The 23,742-nt window shown below is 39.4% G+C and overlaps 2 protein-coding genes across 2 annotated transcripts in view; one reads left to right on the top strand and one right to left on the bottom strand.

The window, feature by feature from the left end:
* Positions 1-292: 292 nt before the first annotated feature.
* On the bottom strand, positions 293-20,626 carry LOC138019083 (unconventional prefoldin RPB5 interactor-like). Its single transcript, XM_068865745.1, has 10 exons — positions 20,512-20,626; positions 20,400-20,434; positions 20,196-20,274; positions 16,884-17,019; positions 14,128-14,219; positions 6,956-7,019; positions 5,760-6,220; positions 2,860-3,072; positions 873-941; positions 293-381 (listed from the first exon to the last, which is right to left on the bottom strand). The coding sequence occupies exons 1-10, from the start codon at positions 20,557-20,559 to the stop codon at positions 316-318; spliced, it is 1,263 nt and encodes a 420-aa protein (XP_068721846.1). The 5' UTR covers positions 20,560-20,626; the 3' UTR covers positions 293-315.
* Positions 20,627-20,679: 53 nt separating this feature from the next.
* LOC138021349 (serine/threonine-protein kinase ULK4-like) overlaps positions 20,680-23,742 on the top strand; it is a 9,527-nt gene continuing 6,464 nt past the window's right edge. Inside the window, exons 1-2 of the mRNA XM_068868200.1 lie at positions 20,680-22,521; positions 22,923-23,138. Coding sequence (XP_068724301.1) covers positions 20,748-22,521; positions 22,923-23,138 — 1,990 coding nt within the window. The 5' untranslated portion in view covers positions 20,680-20,747. The remainder of the gene's footprint in view (positions 22,522-22,922; positions 23,139-23,742) is intronic.

The raw sequence follows: 23,742 nt of genomic DNA on the forward strand, positions 1-23,742 counted from the left end.
AAAAACCTGTCCGTATGCAAGGCATTACAGCAGTGCTTGCTGCTTATGCAAGGGAATGAACAATTAAAGGACATTTGCAACTGGGCTCCCTTTCAAGTCATTGGAGAAGATGTGATTTTCACAGATAAAGACATCAAACTAATCAGAGAAAGAGTATTTAAGTTTTAAAACTGTTAGAGATTACCATCAGTTCTTACTCTTGCACACCTTAATAACTGACACCAGGAATAGCCCAATCAAAGAAGATTACGCGCACAAAATGCCTACAGTTGCAAATGATTAAAACACAAAATCAGCTTGAAAAATTATTCTATTTTATTGATGCTTTTGTCTTGATGCTTTAAATCTGGAAGGTTTCTTTCCAGCGTCGGATGTGCTCATCTGAACAAAAACAACAAAGTAAAATGGTGTCAATGCAGAATGGATGGGAAACAGAAAGTACAGATTGACAACTGTTCCTGTGTCAAGGTCCCTTCTCCACAACCGCGAATCTACTTTCCTGACCCTGTGAAATCTTCCACAAGGTTTCGAATGCACTTTATGAGCCTGGTTCAAGTGATGTTTGTAAATTGTATGTGATATGTTCATGGCAATAGGCCATGTCCGAGTTCAAGATCAAGCACTCAAGATCCCATTAATCCTCAAAAAAACCCATTCGGACAAGTCTGTAATGTAAAGTTTCCCTTTTAATCACTCGCTGAAAAACTATGTCCTCATTAATGTTGGTTTACATGCCACAAACCAGACTACACAAATTCTCTCAACCAAACCAATCAATGCTTTGATTGTATAAAGCGAACTAGCAATCCAAGAGGACAGTAATGTTGTTTTAACAACCACTGGTTCATCAGAAAAACGTACATGTACTGTACCTGAGAGGCACTAGAATTCTGCTGTTCTTGATGAGCAAGAGGCTTTTCAACAATGGTTCCGGTAAACGCCTGCGTACAGAAGATTTAATGTCAGTTCAACATCCTGGCATATGGTACTACCAAGACAAATACAATAATAGGTGACTATTTAAAAAGAGCTTGGGATTTGAATCAGTGTTTGCCAATAAATGGAAAAAACGTAGAATGCATTAAAGAACGAAAAGGCAACAACTGAGAGCAAGGAGATAAAGCTAAGCTAATTTCTATCCTAAGAAAACTCTGATGTACCTACTTCATGATACAAGTATTACTCAGTGCATGGAAATGGCAGAATTAAGTTAACTATGTAACAAATCACCATGCAATACACCCTTTTCCCCTTGAGAAGGAATTGGTTGCTTAGTTTTCAGAAAACAAGTATCTGCTTTGAACTGTAAGCTCTCAGAATAAGCATGGAATAATTAAGTTCTCATCACTAAACCAAGCAACCAAAAAATAAACCTTATCACCAAGAATGGTTGAAGTGCCCCTGTGATCAAAAAAATTACTTCCTTTTTTTTCACAGTAGTCACAGGGGCACTTTAAGGGTGACTTCACTTCAGCTTTATTGCAGTTTGTTACTTTCCTTTCAGTAAGTTATTTTCTCATGTTAGGAAAGAATGCTATTAGTTCTTAAACGGATGCGATGGTATTTGTTGTGTGAGTTACTTTGGAAGTGCACACGACTATTTAACAATTACTGTATCCTGCGAAATCGCGCCAAATATCGCTTGATACTTTGGCGACGAGGCCGTAAGCCGAGTGGGCTAAAATCAGGCGATATTCCGCAAGATTGACCAGGATAATTGTTTTATTATTTAACACATTGATGACAAAGCACAATGTTTTACATTTATTATAAAAAAAGCTGGAAAAACTACTATTTTTCTCCGCGACACACAAGATTACGTATAATCGCAGGATATACGTTGAGTACGCACAACGAATATTGAGCGTGCTATGACCAGATTTGTCACAATGTGATGAATAATAAGATCAGATATATGTGCAATAATTTATAAGGTGTTTCTCGCAGTTTCAAGGTCACTTGACAGCATCTGTCCCTACTTTTTCTGTACATTCCCCTTTGTTTGTGCTTTAGTTACAATATACATTTTAAACACACTGCAAGGGAGAGTAGCTTCCTTATTGTTTAGATTTCCAGACACATTATACCTCATTTGAGAGCTTTACGGCCTGGCCAAACGCTCGCAACATTTCAAAGCAACATTGTTGCATGATGTTGCAGCATATGTTGAACGGACTGGCCAAACGCACGCAGCATTTCCAATGCAACATGTCAATGTTTACGTGCCCCTGGGCCCTGGCACGCAACAAGTGGACCAAGTGCGCATGCCCTAGTGCAACAGTGTTGCGAGAACGTGGCCAAACAAGTACAACATCGTGCAACGACCAAAATGTTGCACGAAAAATTTGACCTTTTTCAAATTTAATCCAACATGTTGCAACATATCAAAGATGTTGTGCCCAACAATGTTGCAAGATGTTGGATTGAAATGTTGCGAGCCTTTGGCCAGGCCATTAGGTCAGTTGACGATGATTTGTTCTTGTTTCACTGCAGAATGATTTGGGAACAATGTTCCTTTCAGTGTATCCAACCGGTCTTTTTCTTATAGCTATCATTATTACTTTTTTGAGCCAACAAAACCTTAATGAGGAAGCCTAATGTTACAAGCTATTAGAAGCATCCATGCAGTGTTTTCGTAGTAAATGCTTTAAATGGCTTTTCTTTTCTTTTTGTGTGGCAAATCAAGTGATAATTCAAAGCAATATTATTGCCCACTCAAACAACTTTGATCATTATTTTTGACTTGATTAAACATACTTTGGCTGCACAATAATAATTATTATAATCTAGAAAAAAGGGATTCCGTCAATCATAAGCTCACTTTGAATCCTTTTTCTAAGGAAAGTATTAGAGCCTTACCTTCGGAAAGTTAAATTCCTCCTTTTCTTTCTCTGACTCCTTCGTGGTGATCACAGCTTGTCGTGTTGAAGGCACTTTGTCCCAGTTTTGTTGCTCTTTCTCTTCGATACAAGGTTTCTTTAGAATAGATTTCAACTCCTGTTTAGGAGTAAACTGGGAATAAATATCGGCTGGGGTAATGACTGCGTCTTCACCGGAAATTCCTTCCTGATTCTGGAACAGTAAAACACAACATGTTCAATCGGACATGTGTATGATGAAGCCAATACTTGCATACTTTATGGCTTAGACTACAAATCAATTCCTTCACAGCTTGACTCAACCGAGAAGAAAGTGCCCACAAGAATTATTGCTGTGTTTTTGAAAAAAAGAAAAAAAGGAAGAAAGAAACAGAAACCACTAACCACCCTTCCTTGTGGTTAATTAGGGACTCACTGCAAAGGGCATGCTCAACAAGATCTTTTCTATTTATTTAATGGCTTGAAGCATATACAGTACATGTACATATACATGGGTCCATGTAAGACCTTGAAGCACAGCACCACAGCAAGATGTAATTTGCTGCGAGACAATTTTTGATTAGGGAGGAGAACCTCGAGAAAAACCTTCAGGTCAGGCTGAAATACATGTACATGTACAGTATAGACTGAAACGCAACCCCAAAATGGTCAAAATAGCAATGAAACTGTTAAAAATGAAAAAGAAAAAGTTAGTTGCAATTAAGCGAATGTGAGACAATGATTAACATATATCAAATACAAGGTGTTACAAATGAACCCACTGGGAATTCGGAAAAATCCGAGCCCCAGATGGGATTTGAACCCACGGCCCTCTGTGATCTAGTATGGATGCTCTAACCACTGAGCTACTGGAGACCACATTTCACCCTTGCTCACCATAGAGTCTCCAGTAGCTCAGTCGTTAGAGCATCCATACTAGATCATGGAGGGTCGTGGGTTCGAATCCCATCTGGTGCTCGGATTTTTCCGAATTCCCAGTGGGTTCATTTGTAACAACTTGTATTTGATATAGTTGTAATTAACCCCAAAATGATTGCGGTGGTGGGAGGCAGGCTACAGCAGGCTGCCTCCCATTATTTTGATAGTACGACAAGCATAACTTCAAGCATGCACGCTACAACTGAAGCTTAGCAGACTGATTAAAAACTACATGAAGTCTGACTTTTAATACATTATATAACTTTCACAGAACACACATAAATAGGCTATATTTCTCCAACTGCAACTGTTCCTTTTGCCACGATACCACAGAAACTAGAAACCATGTACAGTATTGTTTAGTTGCCCATTTTCATATTCTTTTAGGATGCTTGGATGTTACATCGAATATTTTAAAGAAGATTAGGAGTTGCAATGGCCTATTGCCGCAAGATGTGATCATAAGAATCCTGAAGGAGGGGATGGATCTTGTCAATTATTATGTAATAATTTTAAGGAAAACCTATTTATGGAGCTGTAGGCACAGAGATTGAAACGTCCGGTAGCCACTTCAGGAAAATTCTTAAAATCAATACGAAACAGAAAAAAAATAGAATGGTTATTTTTTGTAATAAATGGAAAACCTATGAAGAGTTACTTTGAGTGACTACTCGAGAAGTCAGTGTAAGAGAAAATTATCTTGTAAGTAAGTTTAACAGGTACGCACACAGGAAAAGAAAACGTGGCTACATTTTCAAGTTAAAGCATAATTGCTTCACCAGAGGAACAAACTAATCTTGCTGATCAAAAATATTGATCAGCAAGATTAGATTGTATGAAAAAGTGTCAAGATTTTAAATAAAGACTTTTACGGTTAGTCTCCTTAGAAAAATGCAGTCATGGTATGTTTAACAAACAATAAGTAAATGCCCACTTAAGGTGGCTGGAACCAGTTTCACTACTTTTAAGGACCTTTTTATTAGAAGGGTTGTCACTACAAAACTGTATCACGTAAAAGAAATGTTATGGTACCATATCAAACACCAATTATTACTTAACAAAATGCGCTCACTATTTTGACGTAATAGGTTACCATGGCAACATGAAAGCTCTCCAAAAACACCCTATATTTCGTCTTTACTCGCTTATACCTTAAAAATGAACTCGGTGACCCCCATTTTTTATTGTAAAATAGTAATTAGCAATTTGAGATAGTACTATCTGCAAAGTTAAAAAAAATTCTTGGGAGCCAATTCAGAGCTATCTTACATTTTCGAAAATTTAAGGTAGCTCTGAATTGGCTCCCAAGAATTTTTTTTAACTTTGCAGATAGTCCTATCTCAAATTGCTAATTACTATTTTACAATAAAAAATGGGGGTCACCGAGTTCATTTTTAAGGTATAAGCGAGTAAACACGAAATATAGGGTGTTTTTGGAGAGCTTTCATGTTGCCATAGTAACCTATTACGTCAAAATTGTGAGCGCATTTCGTTAAGCAATAATTGGTGTTTGATGTGGTACCATAACATTGCTGTTACGTGATACAGTATAGTAGTTATAACCTATCTAATAAGAAGGTCTCTAAAAGTGGTGAAACTGGTTCCAGCCACCTTAAACGGTTTCACCTTTTACTTTTCAGGGATTAAGCATGTTGTTGAATGGGAACTTATAGAGTGGATACAATCACTGCTGACTCCCTTTTTCAACAAAAGATTAAACTCCATATTGGTGTAATTCTAGAGTCGGCCAATTAAAGGAAATAACCGACAAATAGTAACCCTTAACTGCAAAAAAATAAAAACAAAAATACAAGTACTTAGGTCCAGAAAACCATCTCACTCTCCCCCCTTTCCCTAACAAAACCTTGTGAAACTCCTGGATTGAAGGATTAACTTGGGTTTTTCTTCCAAAAAGTACATTAATTTTACTGTAATCTAAGCCTCGTTAAAAATATTGCTAACCTCAAGGGGGGTTGATTTACACAATGAACTGAACTTGACAGTGATAGTTGTGACATCATCATCATCGCCATTGTCATCGTTTTCATCACCACTACTGTCATCATCAGAATCATCACCGTTCTTCTCATTGACTTTTTTGCTAACACAATCTTTCCACTTGATTCTTTTTGATGAACTCTTCTTGTCTTTGTCTGTTGATGGCTGCTCCCATCTAACATCATTGTCAAAAGGTGTACTTTTTTCATTTTCATCAAAATCATCTAACTGATCAAGCTCTGCATTTGCAGTTTCCTTCTTTTCCAGTTCATCTAGCCTCGCAAGCAAAGACAAAACTTCACCAGAAGGGGGCGTAGTCATTTTCCCCTTCACTGTTTTCTTCTTCCCAAGCTGTTTCAGTCCTTCCACCTTTTTGCAGCCTCCAAACCTTTCAGCTTTTGGATGAGCCTTTCGAACACCTCTATCTGCAAGACAATAACAAAAAAATCAAGCAAAGATGCTTCTAAATGTAAGAAAACAAAAATCAAACAGTTGCTTATCAGTCCCTTAAAGGAGACATTTTAATGTTGCTTTTCCCTACTTTAGCTCTTGCAAGATCACAATTATAAGACGTGTAATAATAAACACTTAATGTCTGGTCCCGCAGGAAACAGTTATTTTGTTTCCCGAGAATCTCAATGTTTCCCTGAGGCGTAGCCGAGGGGAACATTGAAATTCGAGGGAAACAAAATGAACTGTTTCCCGAGGGACCAGTCATTAAGTGATTTGTTATATTGCAAAACAAATGGGTCAAACATTTTGAAAAAAGCGCTCAGATTCCAGCGACAACATCAGGCCACCTGCAACTGCACGCTCTGATCACGTGCAACAGCGGTCAACATTTTGCGGGTAACAGTGAACTGTTTCCCTTCTGACGTCATAGTTTTCGCAATGTTGCCCGCTCATGGCATTTGGCGGTAAACAGTTTCATTGTGAAATGTCATGTGACCATCAACTAGCCAATGAATGGACGCACTGTAGCGGGAAAAACTCCAGCTATATAATAATAATTATGATCATGTCTTCACTTTGAGTAATCATTATAAAAGAATCCTGTATTTTAAGCCCAACTGTCTTTGACTTGAAACAAAAAGATAATGATTCATAAACCTTGAGACATGGAAGTTACAAAAAGGTAAGCTAAAGAACTGTTTTCATACTTAAGAGCCTTTCTTCATCTTGCTGTGAGAGGTTTTCCTTGATTTCTTTAATGTCTGATTTTTCCTGATGATGAAAATAACAATAGAAGTTTTAAAGCTATAAATTATGGATCATGTTCAAGCTTCCGCATATTCAATGGGACAATGTTATGCTGCCTAATTTTCAGAGAGAAGAGCTCATCATGATTGCTCAGTGTAAGCATGGAATTACAATAATTTTCTCATCATCAAATTATGCAGCAAACCATACAGTATTTCAAGATCTGAAGCAAACAAGAGTCATTCTTGTTGAAGGCCATATTACAGGACCACTGATTCACATAGTCTGGACACCCCTAAACTTGTCTACACCCAACCCCAAATTCATTCCACTTACACAATCAAAGTGCCACTGTGGTTACTCGTGGATACGAAAGTTACCACAATCGTTTAACCCTTTGACTCCAAAACCGGCCTTAACCGGCCATACTTAGTATTTTACTCTGTTTAACCCCAGATGATTTTACTAGGTCAATGGGGAACCCCTGGGAGTCAACAGGTTAAAATTGGCAGGCTGAAGTTTTCTTTATGCATTAGTCAGTGTGATATAACAGCACAGGGGACTCTCATACGCAACTAGATACCCAAAATAATGCATGTACATGAGGTGATCACCTTTGCTGGAATTCAACCCTGTAAAATGAGGCTACTACATGTATTTCTCCAATAAGCATAAAATTACTCTTTAAAGTGCCCCTAACCCCAAAATATTTTTATCGCTAAAATGAATCGTTGCATCCATTTGTGGACATTTTTCCTTTTTCTAACAAATTCTGCCATTTTATAGGCTTCGAAAGTTGCGAAAATCCAAGCATCTTTTGTTCATGACCGAGTCAGAAGGGGAGTGGGTCTATTCCTGATTTGACGTCACAATCTACTTTGCATGCATTTTTGTGTGGCTTACACGAAGTGTGAAAGCCACACTATGCTGTCGACCGCGGAATTTGTTTGTCCGCGTGTCACGTGGCTTACTGCAAGGTTAGGCTCCAGTTTCCGCTCTCCTTTGGTTCGGGCGAAGTACATGCAAGTTGGAAAGTAGCCATTTACTTTGTCAGTACGAGGAATCGTGTTTCTTTCTCCGGGATTCTTCGTCTATCGTTGAGCTTAAGTTTCATTTTTCCGTCCTTTTAAGGTGAGTCTTTTTTGTTTGTGTGATAGTTGTGTCCTGTGCCTTGTGAAAACTTAACACGGTAACGCTCGGAAAGTTTTTGTCACAGACCTTCAATTTCCATTTTTTGACACCGAATCCATTTACCGTACATACAGAAGTTACTTTTTATAAGACAAGAGGTTTGGAAATAGAATTCAAATAAAAATAATTATTTCTCTTTCAGTTTGTAAGTCGCTTTAATACTACATTCACTATCAAGCGCGCTGCGAGTCAACAATTTAAAAAGTGATTTCAGAGAGGAAGAGGTAGAGAGAGAGAGAAAAAAAGAGTTATTTACCAGCTAAGGGTCAGTCCGTATAGCGAAAAACGGTGACCTCTGTCACAGTTTTTTGCTATATGGACCTCCCAGTTGGCAAATAACACACACACACATATTATATACATTTACATATACATATACATATACATATATATACATATACATATATATCTATATCTATATCTATATCTATCTATATCTATATCTATATCTATCTATATCTATCTATATCTATCTATCTATATATATATAACTAACTAACTAACTGCAGACAGTACCGTTTCGGCCTTCTGGGCCTCATCAGTGCAGTGCTGATGTCTGGGATGGAGGTTAAGCTTATAAAGCCACCCCAAATGTCCAACACATGTGGTACATCTAAGCCATGCCAGAGTGCTCAAACTAGCGAGCTAGTGAGCATGCGCAGTTGCTAGCGGCAATGACTCATCCCAGTAGAGTGCTCAATTTGGACATGAAAGCAAAAGCTTTGTAATGCCAAAGAGAGAGATATATATATATATATCCTGTGCCCAAGTTCAGGAGTTGCCATAAAGCCATTATGGTGACAACCGGGAGGGCACATTGTATACATATTGTATATATATATATATACCAAGTTTATAGTGTGGTGTAAAGGTGAAGAGCGCTCAATACCATTTCAAGTAGAGCGAAAACAAAGTAAAGACACAAGGCAAAGATCAGCTGTTACAACTGGCCAGTTGCCTGAAGATCGCCAACCGGCGTGAAACTCAGAGTAGTAACAGCTGATCTTTGCCTTGTGTCTTTACTTTACTTTATATATATATATATATACACCGTACTTATTCAGCTATAAGCCGAGCGATTTTTACACAAATCCTCACTCAATTTGGGCAAATTTGAAGCGGTAGAAGGGGTCTCGGCTTATAGCCGAGTATTTTTGATAAAAAGAATTTTCTCAGCAAATTAAAACACTAACAAATGAACGTGTATTCACTTACAAGACAAGCTAAATTACTTGTAAAATGAAGAGAAGTTGTTGTTGGTGTAATATGGATTTTTATTACTTGGTGGCTCGTAAAGGAGCCGTTCGTGTTGTTGTGTAATCGGGATCGATTCACGTCTAAGACTGCATCGTCTTCTGTGCCGTCGAGTGCGTTATAGAGGTGCCACAAGTCTTGAACGAACGCCTTCCCATCTCCTCGGGAATATCGCGCCAAGCCTGGTTTACCCATCGAAGGAACGAGGAGTCTGGGAACGAGATTGCACCATCACAGATCGTGTGAACTTATCTTTCCTCCAGCGACGGAACCATCGACTCGCTGATGCCGTATTCTCCGGCGATCTCGGAGTTATTTTCTACAGCTTCTGCTTCGGCGACTATTTTAAGTTTAAAGAGCGAGGTTGTAAGGTTTCCAGTCGAATAACTTTTTATAAAACGCTTCGCTTGCACGAAGTAACGTTTCCTGTGAGGTCAACAATTGTTTAATAATATTCGTCACGTCACGATCACGTTGCTTGTTTGTATCTTATCTTTCGTGTTCATTTGATTGCTTTGAGTATAATTTTTCAGTCAATGTCAATTTGTATTTTAAATTACGAAAATTCCATAGTCGATAATACACATCAAGACCTAAAATGGGTCTCGGCTTATAGCCGAGTATTATGCATTTACAATTCGTGTCAATCAAGTTGATTTTTTCCGTAAGAAGTTTGGGGTCTCGGCTTATAGCCGAGCTCGGCTTGTAGCCGAATAAGTACGGTATATATATATATAGAAAGTGTAGGAGAGAAACCCTGACAATGCACACCCCAAATAATGTTTTGAAAGAAAATTTGCCCTGAGCGGGATTTGAACCCACGTCCCCCATTACTAGTCGGGTGTGATCACCACTACACCACCAGGACAACCATGCTGGCAACACAGCCATCGAAGAGGTGATTTACGTGGTTAAGGCGTGGGCCTCCCGGGAAATTTTCTTTCAAGGTGACAAGGTAGGGGAGCCTATAACTTCACTTGAAACCCAACTAAGGATCAAGTTAATGATGCACGACCGTAGTCAACTTAGCGGGTGACAAGGAAGGATCCTAGAAGGATACAGGCTAATTTTAATTTTAGAGAAAGTGTAGGAGAGAAACCCTGACAATGCACACCCCAAATAATCATATTTTTAACTGAATAAATGTTTTGAAAGAAAATTTGCCCTGAGCGGGATTTGAACCCACGTCCCCCCATTACTAGTCGGGTGTGATCACCACTACACCACCAGGACAACCATGCTGGCAACACAGCCATTAAAGAGGTGATTTACGTGGTTAAGGCGTGGGCCTCCCGGGAAATTTTCTTTCAAGGTGACAAGGTAGGGGAGCCTATAACTTCACTTGAAACCCAACTAAGGATCAAGTTAATGATGCACGACCGTAGTCAACTTAGCGGGTGACAAGGAAGGATCCTAGAAGGATACAGGCTAATTTTAATTTTAGAGAAATTGTAGGAGAGAAACCCTGACAATGCACACCCCAAATAATCATATTTTTAACTGAATAAATGTTTTGAAAGAAAATTTGCCCTGAGCGGGATTTGAACCCACGTCCCCCCATTACTAGTCGGGTGTGATCACCACTACACCACCAGGACAACCATGCTGGCAACACAGCCATCGAAGAGGTGATTTACGTGGTTAAGGCGTGGGCCTCCCGGGAAATTTTCTTTCAAGGTGACAAGGTAGGGGAGCCTATAACTTCACTTGAAACCCAACTAAGGATCAAGTTAATGATGCACGACCGTAGTCAACTTAGCGGGTGACAAGGAAGGATCCTAGAAGGATACAGGCTAATTTTAATTTTAGAGAAAGGGTAGGAGAGAAACCCTGACAATGCACACCCCAAATAATCATATTTTTAACTGAATAAATGTTTTGAAAGAAAATTTGCCCTGAGCGGGATTTGAACCCACGTCCCCCCATTACTAGTCGGGTGTGATCACCACTACACCACCAGGACAACCATGCTGGCAACACAGCCATCGAAGAGGTGATTTACGTGGTTAAGGCGTGGGCCTCCCGGGAAATTTTCTTTCAAGGTGACAAGGTAGGGGAGCCTATAACTTCACTTGAAACCCAACTAAGGATCAAGTTAATGATGCACGACCGTAGTCAACTTAGCGGGTGACAAGGAAGGATCCTAGAAGGATACAGGCTAATTTTAATTTTAGAGAAAGTGTAGGAGAGAAACCCTGACAATGCACACCCCAAATAATCATATTTTTAACTGAGTAAATGTTTTGAAAGAAAATTTGCCCTGAGCGGGATTTGAACCCACGTCCCCCCATTACTAGTCGGGTGTGATCACCACTACACCACCAGGACAACCATGCTGGCATCACAGCCATCGAATGATTTACGTGGTTAAGGCGTGGGCCTCCCGGGAAATTTTCTTTCAAGGTGACAAGGTATATATATATATATATATACAGTGTTCTCCCCAGGTATTTCAGGCCAGGCGGGCCGCCTGGCTTGATTCGTTGAAAAATCGTTGCCGCCTGGCTTAAAACAAGTGACCTTACGTAGTTTAACATCTAAAACTGGGATCCTGTCCATAATTAAAGAAAGAAAACACTCAATAAAGATACTGAAGCATTTTCTAGTGTTTTCTCATTGTGTTTTCTCGCAATTGATAAGGTTTCGGCTCATTTCCCTGAAACTTGTCATCCGCTCGTTTCGTTGAACGGCAGCCGTCTTTCAGTTTGCCGTAAATTCAAGGGCACTTTACGGATATTACATGGAATACTAAACTCAATTCCCACGTGCGTGGAAGGTTGTCAAAAAATCTCGGCTTCGACAAACTCAGGATCCTCTGAACAGAAACGAAAAGCTAGTCAAAGCAAATTAAGTTCTTTTTTCACCCTGGAAAAGAGATATGAGTGTAACTAATTTGGATGAAGAAGTCCAGCCTCAAGAAACAACACAAGGTCCGTCAACATCCACAGATTCCAAACACCGAAAACCAGGGTTTGATCGAACGTGGCTGAAGGACTTCCCTTGGCTCCTTAAGACTAACGAAGATGATAATACTAAATAGTGGTAGTGGTATGTTGTGCAAGTTGTGCAGAAAACACAATCAAAGGGCCCAAAGAGTAAGGCAAGGATGTGCTGTTTGGGTGGATGTTCCATGTTTTTAAGTTTTATGTTTTCCTAGACAGCATGACAATTCGCTTTTGCTATTTTTGTAAGTCTTAATTTTGTATGGTAGATTAAGCTTCCGACAGAATGCCCCCTGGCCTTCCCAAAATCCTGGGGAGAACACTGATATATATATATATATGAAGCAAATACTCCTAACAATACATTTCGAAGTACTGTAACAATAAAGCCAGAAAAGATCAGAGTAAAATGAATTAGTATAATTACGGTATACCATAATGAAAATGCAACAGGTTTTCAACTTGATTACTTCCTGCCGTAAAGATATGTTATTTGCCAGCTGGGAGGTGCGCATATCAAAAAACTGTGACCGAAGTTTTGGTCACCGTTTTTCGCTATACGGACCGACCCTTAACTGGTAAATAACGTTTTTATTTTCTCTCCCCAGCGCGCTTGATAGCGAATGTAGTATTAAAGCGACTTGCAAACTGAACGTTTTAAAGAGAAACATTTTTATTTGAATTCTATTTCCAAACCTCAATTCTAATAAAAAGTAACTTCTGTATGTAAACGGATTTTGTGTCAAAAAATGGAAATTTAAGGTCAAGGACAAAAATTCTCCAAGCGTTACCGTGCCCGTGGGCAGAGATAGGAAAATCCGGACCGCGCGAAGAACCAATCAGATTGCAGGATTCAATGCCGTGCCCTCTCGGAAAAAAAATAATAACTGGTACTTGTTAACTAATATAGCACTACTATGGCTACAGGTTGCATTATTGTGAAACTTCATTTTCAAAGTTACCTGATTTAACACTATTTAAAAAAATAGCTGATATTTTTTCAGTAAGTAATCAAACCTGGTGTATTATGTACAAATCTATGTCTTTCTCTTCTTTTATGGTCCAACTAAAGGTCATCAATACAGCATTTGAATCATGGCAAAGCTTTTAGTATTTTGTTGAGATACCTTCACTTGTGATGTCACATTATCAATACTTCTTCAGTAATTATTGCTGTAGAAGTATTAGATGGGTTTCTTCTGTCTTGAAAGTCTCAATTGAGTCCTTGCAAAGCTCTTGATTTGTTTGCTTTGTTTTGAAAATTACTTGAATTTTAAGGAAATTTGAAGGCTCCCTCCCAAAAGCAAGTGCTGCTATTAGAATACATTAAAATAGCAATTTTGTGGAATTCCAGTCTCATGACATGGTATGCAACTTGTTGGAATGGTTCAGTGACATGGAAGTACATGTATAAATAGGCCTTTTGCAACTAACGATCACATGGTACAAAATCCAACAGTAATTTACAGACATTAAAATAACTGGGGGTACATGCCATACCTCCAATCATATAAAATTGTCAGTAAATATTTCATCTTTCAACTTATATTTTCTCAGCTTACATGTATGTTACACGTGATATGCTCTTTCTATTTCTGATATTAGCTTTAACATTTTTGAATTTTCGGCCACCATTTTGGAGAAGGATCTATTATAATAGTGTGCAGAGTTAATCTTACAATGCATGGGTCCAAGCTATGTCTCAGAAATAAATTTGTATGTCCAAAATGTGAAATTGCAAGTACCTCAGCAACAGATTGGATATCTTCAGCAAACTTAAGCCTTGCATCGAAACTCTCAATGTCTTGCTTGATCCCAGCTATGTTATTCTCAAGGTCTGAAAAACAAATATCCCAATTTTCAGTGCTACATATACATGTGCAACCAATAAAAAGGGGAATACCCAAAGAAACAGTACAGTACAGGTCAGAGATAATCGTCCGCATTTACATGTTTTTAACGTGCACATAAAAAAGAACAAACGCGGGTGCATTTGGAAATGCATCCAAAACGCACCTAAATCGGAGCTAATTGGTTTTTAGGAGCTAGAGCTTTTGTTAGTTAAACACTGGCTTAAGCAATGTCCAGAGAAGACGGTAGCATTTGAGAAATGTGAAGGAAGGTATTAAATTTCAGTCATTATTTTTCTGATACACCTACGAAACAGTAATCGCACCATCATTCAATAACAATAATAATTGCTGCATTTGTTGTTACATCCAAGCTTAGACCACGATGTTCTAATAACTCAAAGGACGGATAGCAAAATCTCGCGACCGCATACAGTAATCAAGGTCTAACAAAAGAGGGAACAAGTTTAACATCTACCCACTTAGCCTCAGTTGCATGTGTGGCATGCCTTCTGAAGGGAAGAGGTCCTGCGCAACAATTAAGCTTAGGTTCAACGTCAGACTGCATCGACTTGTATTGCTCACCTTGGATCGGGCGAAGTAAAAGCAACAGTATTGAACTTGTGCCTTGATTTCTGAGGTGTTTGTCAAAACTAATTGTTGTTCAATGCTAAATGTCTACGAGAATGAATTTGAAACCATTGCAAAACTCAGTCTCAAACATGAAGGCGAGCCTTACACATTCAAGTACCTTCGGCTTGACCACGATAACTCCACGGTTCGCGATCGTACACTCAGTTCCATTGCGTTTGGCATGTTTCCAAACCAGAAAGAAAACCACTGAAATGATCAGAACAACCGACACTAAAAGAATGACCTCGTCAACACAACCATGTTTGTTTAATGGAGGTCACACAAGCAGAGACGATTCGAGTTCTCGTGTCAACAACCTATATTGAGGAAAGCTTAATGGAAATCAAATTTCATTCAGCATCAGTCGAAAGTTATCCAACTACCCTCACAGAAAACCCTAAGTAACTCATTTTTTTTCCCCGAGGTCTTTTGGCCTTGAGAAGGGCAGTGAGATCTGAGACAACCTTGCGCAAAACTTTAAGAATGCACGAGCCGTGCGGTACTTTGACAAAATTAATGCATTTTGCAGCGATTCCACTTTACTGACACAAAATAAAAATTGGCAACTACGAAAATCGGAATATCACATTCTACTGTTAGTCTATCTGAACTATTTTGCCGTTACTGAAGGCAAAGTCGTCCCTCTGTTTTTCTGGCTATCACAGCTTGCAGAAACAGCCTCCCTTGACCAAAGTGACAATGGCTGGTTTGTTTCGACTTCAAAACTGCCTTAAAGAGTTGTCAAAAATGACAACTTTTCAAGCCTAATTCGTCCATCATCCATGCAGTCTGTCAGAGCCGTAGCCAGTATGAGGCAAACCGAGGCACTTGCCTCAGTCATTTTTTCGTGATTTTTAAAAATAAAGCGTGATTGCAGTGTTGTCTTTAAAATGTACTCATCATAAACACCTAAAATACCTTGGAAGAGAATTTAACCATGGACATTGCCTCAGTCATAACTTTTTTCTGGCTACGGCTCTGTCTGTCATATCAGAAACTAGCGCAAGAGGCCAGTGTATCGGTTTGAAGTCAGGGTGTTTTGTGACACGTAGTGGCAGGTACTGTGGAACTCAAATAATTTAATGTGAGAGAGAGAGCATTGCCCGCAAAATTTGACAGAAGGCAGACTAATCGAGACTTAATTGTATCATTCTTCTTTCGAGATTCTACCTTGTTGAATATTTTTCTCGAGGTCGTAGCATAATCCAAACAAAATTCAAGTTTTGAGCTGAGGCTTAATTTGAATTTTGCACCATTCATCTGATGACCAGATTATTGAAGTGATTACTGAAATCAAATTCATTAATTAACCCACTCGTTAGAGGACCGCTTGAGCTGTTTTGACTGTAACATAACGTACAGCTGTAATAATTATTATTGTTATTCATTAACAACACTGAGTAACAAATAATAAAATTATAGTCATTGAAATCTATAAAGTTTCTGGGACACCTTAAACTTAAACTTCAAGAAGGGTTATCTTCACTGGAACTGTGATTATTGAGAGGTGTTAAGCAATTTGCAACTTGCATAAACTTAAAAAACTTTCTAAGAAAAATGATCAAGGGTGAAACACTTTTGAGCAATTCTGCATGCATAATTATTTAAAACAATTTTTATTTTGAAGCAAACAATAACACATTACCATAACTTAAAGAAGAGTTTGCAATGGTACTGGTCATAAATATTTTTTTAATGCCTTCACAGTTTTCAGTTCATCAGATCAAGCCAACATTTGGCTGTCATTATCGCTGAAGCCCTTTTGGTTGAATCATTTTGATCATCATCAAACTATGAAGTTCAACTTCTCCTCAAACCTAAGTAATTCTTTCATGAATATGCGATATGCCAATGGCAAAATTCAATTCAGTGTTTTGCCTATCATTTACTTTTCTTGGACAGGTAACACAGATATTTATGGTACAGTACTGAACTTTGACAAAATTAGAACTTAAAACCTTTTTGCAAACTTCCATCATTAATAGGCATTACCATGAACATGAAGTTAATGACAGTACATTTTTTCCTTCTTGCCACAATCTCGACAGCTTGGCTGGCTGAACGTTCTGCAAACCAGTTATCCCCGAGGAGAACTGTGATTTCATTGGTATGAACCAGTTTCCCTGGCATAAAAGCCACTGAGCCAACTGGTACCTGAAAATCAATAATTGATCAATTAATTATTTAAATCAAATGTTCAAAGCGAATGGAAAGCAGGCAAAATAATATCTGACAGGGCACTTAAACAGCTTGTCAATCAGTTTGTTCAAAATGAAATTCAAGTTATAGCACAAGTCATTGTTTTACCAATATTGTGTGGTTCCAGAAAATTTTTATACCCCCATCACTGAAGACTTTTTGATTTGCACCCCCCTCCCCCCTGGATTTTCCATTCCAGGGGGGTCTTTGATGATCCCCCCTCCCCTCAGGAATTTCCAGAATTTTTGTAATTATAAAAAAGAAAGTGAATTAGTTACGTAATTACGGTAGAATTTTATTTCAGTGTAAACATTAAGGTTAACTTTTAGAAAAAATGTAACGCTTTGTTAAGCTCATTATCCAGCTTAACTTTTAGCTTCTTCGCCATCAACTTTGCAAAGCTTAAACATTTGGGTTGCACGTCAACTGTTTCACATTTTTGTGCAAACTTTGATGAGAACATTTCAATCGCTTAGACAACTTCCCAAACGATAGTAAATAAAACAGAAACTTACAAGGTTCCTTTGTCTACACATTTTGTCAGTTTCTTCAGGCTGATTCTTATTTAGCGACCACACATGTTGACGCGGTAGGTTTCATGAACGTTGTCACAAAGCAATTGTTTTACGAAGAATATTATTGACGCCAAAATAATCCATCATATTGATTTTGTAGACTTAAAATTTACTGACTCTCCAGCAGTCATTCTCGCCGTTAAATGACACCCAGCCTCACTAGCTGTTGCTTGCCTTTGAGCCACAGATGGAATCCAGAGGGCGACTGTTATTGTTTTTGGTGCGATTTACTTTCTCCAATGAGTAGTGAAACTCCTGTTTTAGAATTTCCAGTTTGACATAACGAACTAAACCTCAACAATAGTTTCCCGAGGGCGCAATCGCGTTTACTCAAAGAAGAGAAAACTAGACTCCCGGTTCCTGTCCGTGGTCTAAATGCCACCCACAAAAAAGAAAATGTTGCATGCAAGCGTTGAGATGGTGGGAACTTGAGTCTTATCGCATTTTCAATGAGTTACTACCCCCAGTAAAACATGAATCCTATCAAAAATGTTTTAACTGCATGTGAAGGTAGCGAAAAGTGATACTCAAGCGAACAGAAGTGTTGGTTGGACAAAAACGAGACAAAGCTTGAAGTCTGGGGACGAGACTCCAGTTGAGACTGCCATTTTAAATGTTTTGAATCCGTCCCAAATGAAAGACACATTGTTCTTAGCTTCGGGAGATTGTACCGCTAGCTAACTCAAAGAAAAACAGAAACGTTGAAGCTAATAATGTTAACTTTATCTCAAAACTGACTTTTGTTTCAAAAACAACATACGTAAGTATGTTTTTGTGCTTCAGATCGATCGTATGTTGCTTTCAATGTTTTTTATGTGGTTTGTGACCTTTTGGAAAAGTAGTTTCCCACAACTTTTAGCGGCGAATTTGGTCAGCTCAGAGACCGAGCCTCAGTTAATGCTCGATAGGCGTTTGGTTTTATCAGCTCCCCCGAAGAAACCTCGTTGGCGTATCGAGGATATCACCACTTGGACGGAAGCCTTCACGGTGTACTCGCTTGTCCTCACGTCGTTTTTCCCTCATCGTTGGAAAGACTTAACCTTGTACAAGTTATTAATCTTGCGGATTTCTCGGCAGTTTAGCGGACGGGTTTGGCCTGCTTACGACGAAGCTTTTCGTGAACACGCTGCGGCGACTCGGTTGGCCGATTGGTCGACCATGAACGCACAGCTCTTCACTTTTCACGCTGGCGGTGCTTCTCCTCGCAGCCCCAAGCTCGGCACGTCGCCGGATTCCTCTGAACCAGTGGGTTCCAGCTCATCAAGGATCCCTTAAGGGTATGTCCAGGAACAAGGGAAGGTGCACCACCCCTTATACGATTTGCCGCTATTATCATCGTTGCAGCACGTGTGGCGGCGCCCATCGTTCCGTTTCATGCAGTTCTTGACCAGACCGTAAGCAGGAGAGTTCTGTCAGGCGCAGATCTCGGTCTCCGGCATTTAGTGCCTCAGCTGGCCAAAAAGCACGGCGTCAGTAACAATTGGCTCCAAGAAGATTTTACCCTTCTCAGAACTTTAGAACATGTTTGGGCGTACTTCTTTCATAGTCGTGGCCTTTCGTTTCGTTCTAGTTCATGTCTTTTTTGTATTGAGTTTTCACCTTATGGCAGGCAGACTTCTTTATACTGCATGCTTTATTGATTGTTCAGTTTTATTATTAGAATTGTCAGTCGTTAACGGGGAATTACCATCTCTCATTCTGTTTCCTTGCAGTCTCCAACCCCTTGCCCCCGGTGTCCGTGGTTAGCCCTCTAAAGCCTGAAGTGTTTGCTGCCAAGTTGTCCCAACATCCGGACCAACATCTAGTCGCCTCAGGAATGGCTTTCGCCTGGGATTTCAGCATTCCAAGAAATTGAAATCAGCTAAGTCAAACAAGGCCTCTGCTAATCAACACTCCGAGGTCATTGACCGCTACTTGGCTAATGAGGTCTCCCTTGTGAGGGTTGCAGGACCTTTTTCCTCCCCACCTTTCCCTCATTTGCACGTTAGCAGCTTTGGAGTTATCCCCAAAAAGGGTCAACCAGGCAAGTGGAGGCTCATAGTGGACCTCTCATCTCCCGGTGGGCTAAGCGTTAATGATGGCATTGACCCTGACGAGTTTACCATGCAATACATCACGGTTGATCAGATCATTCGTATGATCTCAAGCTATGGCTTAGGTGCCCTGATTGCTAAATTCGATGTCGAGGCAGCCTACCGCAACATAGCTGTCCATCCATCTGATCGATATCTCCTGGGTATGAGATGGGCCATTTTACAGTTATTTTACAGTTGAGTTGAGGCAAAGGCTACAAACAATGTATGAATAGAATGTTTCGTTACATGCTTGTACACGGAGTCCTAATACTCTGTGTACTAAAATGGTCATTAAACTACAGACTGCTCATGTACATGAAAGCCTTAATTAATTCGCTTCGGGTCCTTGAAGGGTAAAGTGGGAACAAGCTTTGAGAAGCAAAAGTTACAGAAATTATTCGAGGGCTGTAAACAGTGTGATGTTTAGCGATCTTTGTCGTCGACGTTTGTTCAGGATTGTGGCCGCTTACGAAAAGCTTACCATAACCTCGTGGGCCGTCTTCTGAGGAAGGGTCCTCAGGAGCTCCTCAAGTTTCTCATAGTCTTCTTTGTATTTCTCGCTTAAACAAGAATAAAGCAATACACATGATGTGGGTTTTCATTCCTAAGTAGTAATGAAGACGAAAGGACATTACAAGCAATGTAGGATAAATAAGCTTAAGCTTAACTTCATGAACTCACTCACCACGTGTGAAGACGCTGCTGCCGTTCCAGCAAAGCCTAAAACAAAATTTGAAAAATAAAATAGACAATTTGACACAACAAAGTACAACAGAAGCTTCAAAGGACATCTTTACCTTCTTATTTTCTTCCTGAAGACGAGAAATTTGGGCGAACTCGGACATTTTTAAGAAGGTGATTACCTACATTTTCACAACTTCTATCTGCAATGACTTACCCCTCCGGGGTAAGAGGGTTTTGTTTCACAAAATTATCCACAATGCTGTGCAAATCTCGTAAAAAAAATGGCGGTTTTTTAACTGTTGTTTACAATTTTATCAATCTGTATTTGACGGTATACAGGTCCAATATCATGGAGAACTACATTCTGTACGATGAAATCGGTAGAGGTGAGCATTCTGTTGTCTACAAAGGCCGCAAGAAAGGGACAATCGAGTTCGTGGCGATTCACTGTGTTGAAAAATGCAAACGTTTTGAACTTCGAAATATAGTAAGACTTACGCATGAAATCGAGCATCCGAATGTTGTTAAGTTTCATGAGTGGTACGAAACTACAAATCACATTTGGATGGTAGTTGAGTTGTGCACCGGAAACAGTTTAGATGTTGTATTGTCCCAGGACAAACGACTTCCAGAGGACACGATTCGTTGTTTTGGAGCTGAAATTGCCAAAGCCCTTTTTCATATACACTCTCTTGAAATACTGTATTGTGACTTGAGACCATCAAGGATAATGCTGGATGGATCAGGTGTTTTGAAGTTAAGCGATTTTGCTCTGGCCAGGGTTGAAGGTGAGGAAGACTTTTATGATTCTGTGGAAGAGGAGAAGAACTCAGAAGAAGAGGAGAAGAGTTATAGAGAAGGACAAAGAGAGACATCTACAAGGCCAAAACCATCACCCCATTATATGGCCCCAGAAATACTCAAAGGGGAACCTCATTCAAAAGCATCTGATCTGTGGTCATTTGGTTGTGTGTTACATGAACTGTTTACAGGAAAGCAACCATTTCTTGCCGATTCTTTTCCTGAACTTGTGACAAAAATATTTCATGAAAGCCCTCCACATGTTAATGATAAAGAAGTGGGTGCGGCAAATGGAGCATTGCTAGATCTTGATGATCTAATACAAAGCCTTTTGCAAAAAGACCCTAGCCAGCGCTTGACTTGGGATGATTTAATAAGTCATAGATTTTGGAATGGTAACTTAGAACACTGTTTAGAAACTGAAAGAAAGGTCGACAATGTGGTGTCTGATGATGCTCTGGAATCACAGCAAGAGGAATTAATTGAGATTAGTGCAAATGAAAATAGAGAATTTCTTGGTGGTGATGGCAATAAAAATGATGAAGGAGTCACTACAAATGCTGATTTGTTAAATGCACCTGAACTGATGGTCAGACAAGGAACATACACTTTCAGCAATAAGCAGAGTGAAAAAGGTCCTGACAATGAATCATTAGGAAAAACCAAAACCCTGGCAAAAGCGAGAAATTCAAATAATCAGGATGAAAACACTCCAAGGTCAAGCAGCCAAGGGGAGCAAACAGATGTAAAGATAAGTGTTTGCGCTTCCAGAGAAAAGGAATTAAAATCCACTCCATTGAAAAAGAATCAGACATTTAGTAAAAATGATTTTAATAGTGAGGTTAGACAAAATGGACCCAGTCAAAGTGAAGATCAAGAGTCCAAGGCAACAGATGAGGAACAGTTGCATTGTACGGGTAACATACTCGGACAACAGAGCATTTCGGACTTAGCCAGCCACCCATCTGACTTCACGGTAACGCCTATCGCAGACAACCCTAAAATAAAAAAGTTTTCATTTCCAAAGTGGGATGCCAAGTCCTTGCCTTGTCAGCCTTTAAAACCAGGAGAACTTGAAAATCTCCCAGAGGAAAAATTTGAGGAACACCTGATTGCCATTAGAGACTTGCTGTCTCAAAATGGCAAGTCATCAGCTGGACCTATGGCTACTCTTCACCGCAGTAAACTGCACACCTCATCTTACCTAGCTTCACTCTGCCGAGATAGAGAAATTGCAAATTTACTCTTTGATTCTGATTTCCTTTCTGTGGTTCTTAAACAGATTAAATCAGGCTTTTCTGCAGATTTTAAAGGAAGATTAGGTAGGTATTACCTTACAGTGATTGATGCAAATTCTTAAAAGTTGATAAAATTACTATAGAGAGATTGTCCTTCTACATCCTGCTATAAATTGAAGTGGTAGAATCCTGTCCAAACCAGAGGCACAAGCAGTGCTTTAGAAATCCAAAGTGTTCATTATGTAGGCTAGGCTGCTCTACTAGTGTTATGACAAAAGAAAGGATTGAAATGATAGCACAGCTTAACTGGCATTAATTTATTGTGCAGATTAAGCCGCAACAAGCAACTTCTTTAGTTGTTTCCTTGTGACCAATTTCTTTAGGATAAAGTTTTGTGTTTTGATGGCATGCATGCATCCACAGTTTAGTCATGTGAGTAAAAGAACCAATGTTTTAAAATATTCCTTTTCTTAAAACATTTCCAGGTTATGGCTTGAGCCTTCTGGCTGCTAATGCCACAATGATTTCAGAGGACTTCAACATGACAGAAGTGTTCATCACACTGACAGAAGTGATCAGAGACAATTTTAGAAATGCCAAACTAAAGCAGCATCTGTTACCAGCCTTGGGAGAATTTCTATTTTATGCAGCTACTCAAGAGGAAAGTTTAGGAAGCCAAATTACACAATGGGATGTACCAGGTCAGATTTGAGTTAACCATGACTGAGCTAAGAAGCCAAAAATATAATACCAGAGTATAGATCTTGTTTTCATCTGTTTTGTCTTGGTGACAATGCGGCCCAGTGGTTAGGGCGCTTGCCTTGAGTGCGGGGGATCCCGGGTTCAAGACATGTTCTGACTGGTTGAATTTGTTCCTCAGTGGTAGACCCTGGTTCAACTTTTCAGCTGTACTTGTAATTAACCAACTAGCTTGCCTCCAGCCAGTTGGGATTCTTAATACAGTTGTTGTTAAATGTTCTGTTCTATCGTAATTGTGTGTCATTGGCCCTGAAAAGCCCCCTTGGGTAGTGGTCAGTTAAATATGTATTGTGTTGTATTGTATTGGTTGACATCATCATAGCAAGCCTGGTTTCCACATGTCAATTAAAGTGGTAGGATTACATCACATCTTTCATTGGTAGTAATTTATTGCCATAGCCCATCAACGACTTTGTTAACTGAATAAAGGCTATTCTAGGCAACTATTTCTTAGCTCTAGACTGCTACTTGTATTACCAATGGCCATTATCATTGGTCAATAATTTGGCCAATGATAATACAAGTGGTATTACTAAGGGTGCTGAG

This window comes from Montipora capricornis, chromosome 10, assembly GCF_036669925.1.
Source record: "Montipora capricornis isolate CH-2021 chromosome 10, ASM3666992v2, whole genome shotgun sequence".
Classification (NCBI taxonomy): Eukaryota; Metazoa; Cnidaria; class Anthozoa; order Scleractinia; family Acroporidae; genus Montipora; species Montipora capricornis.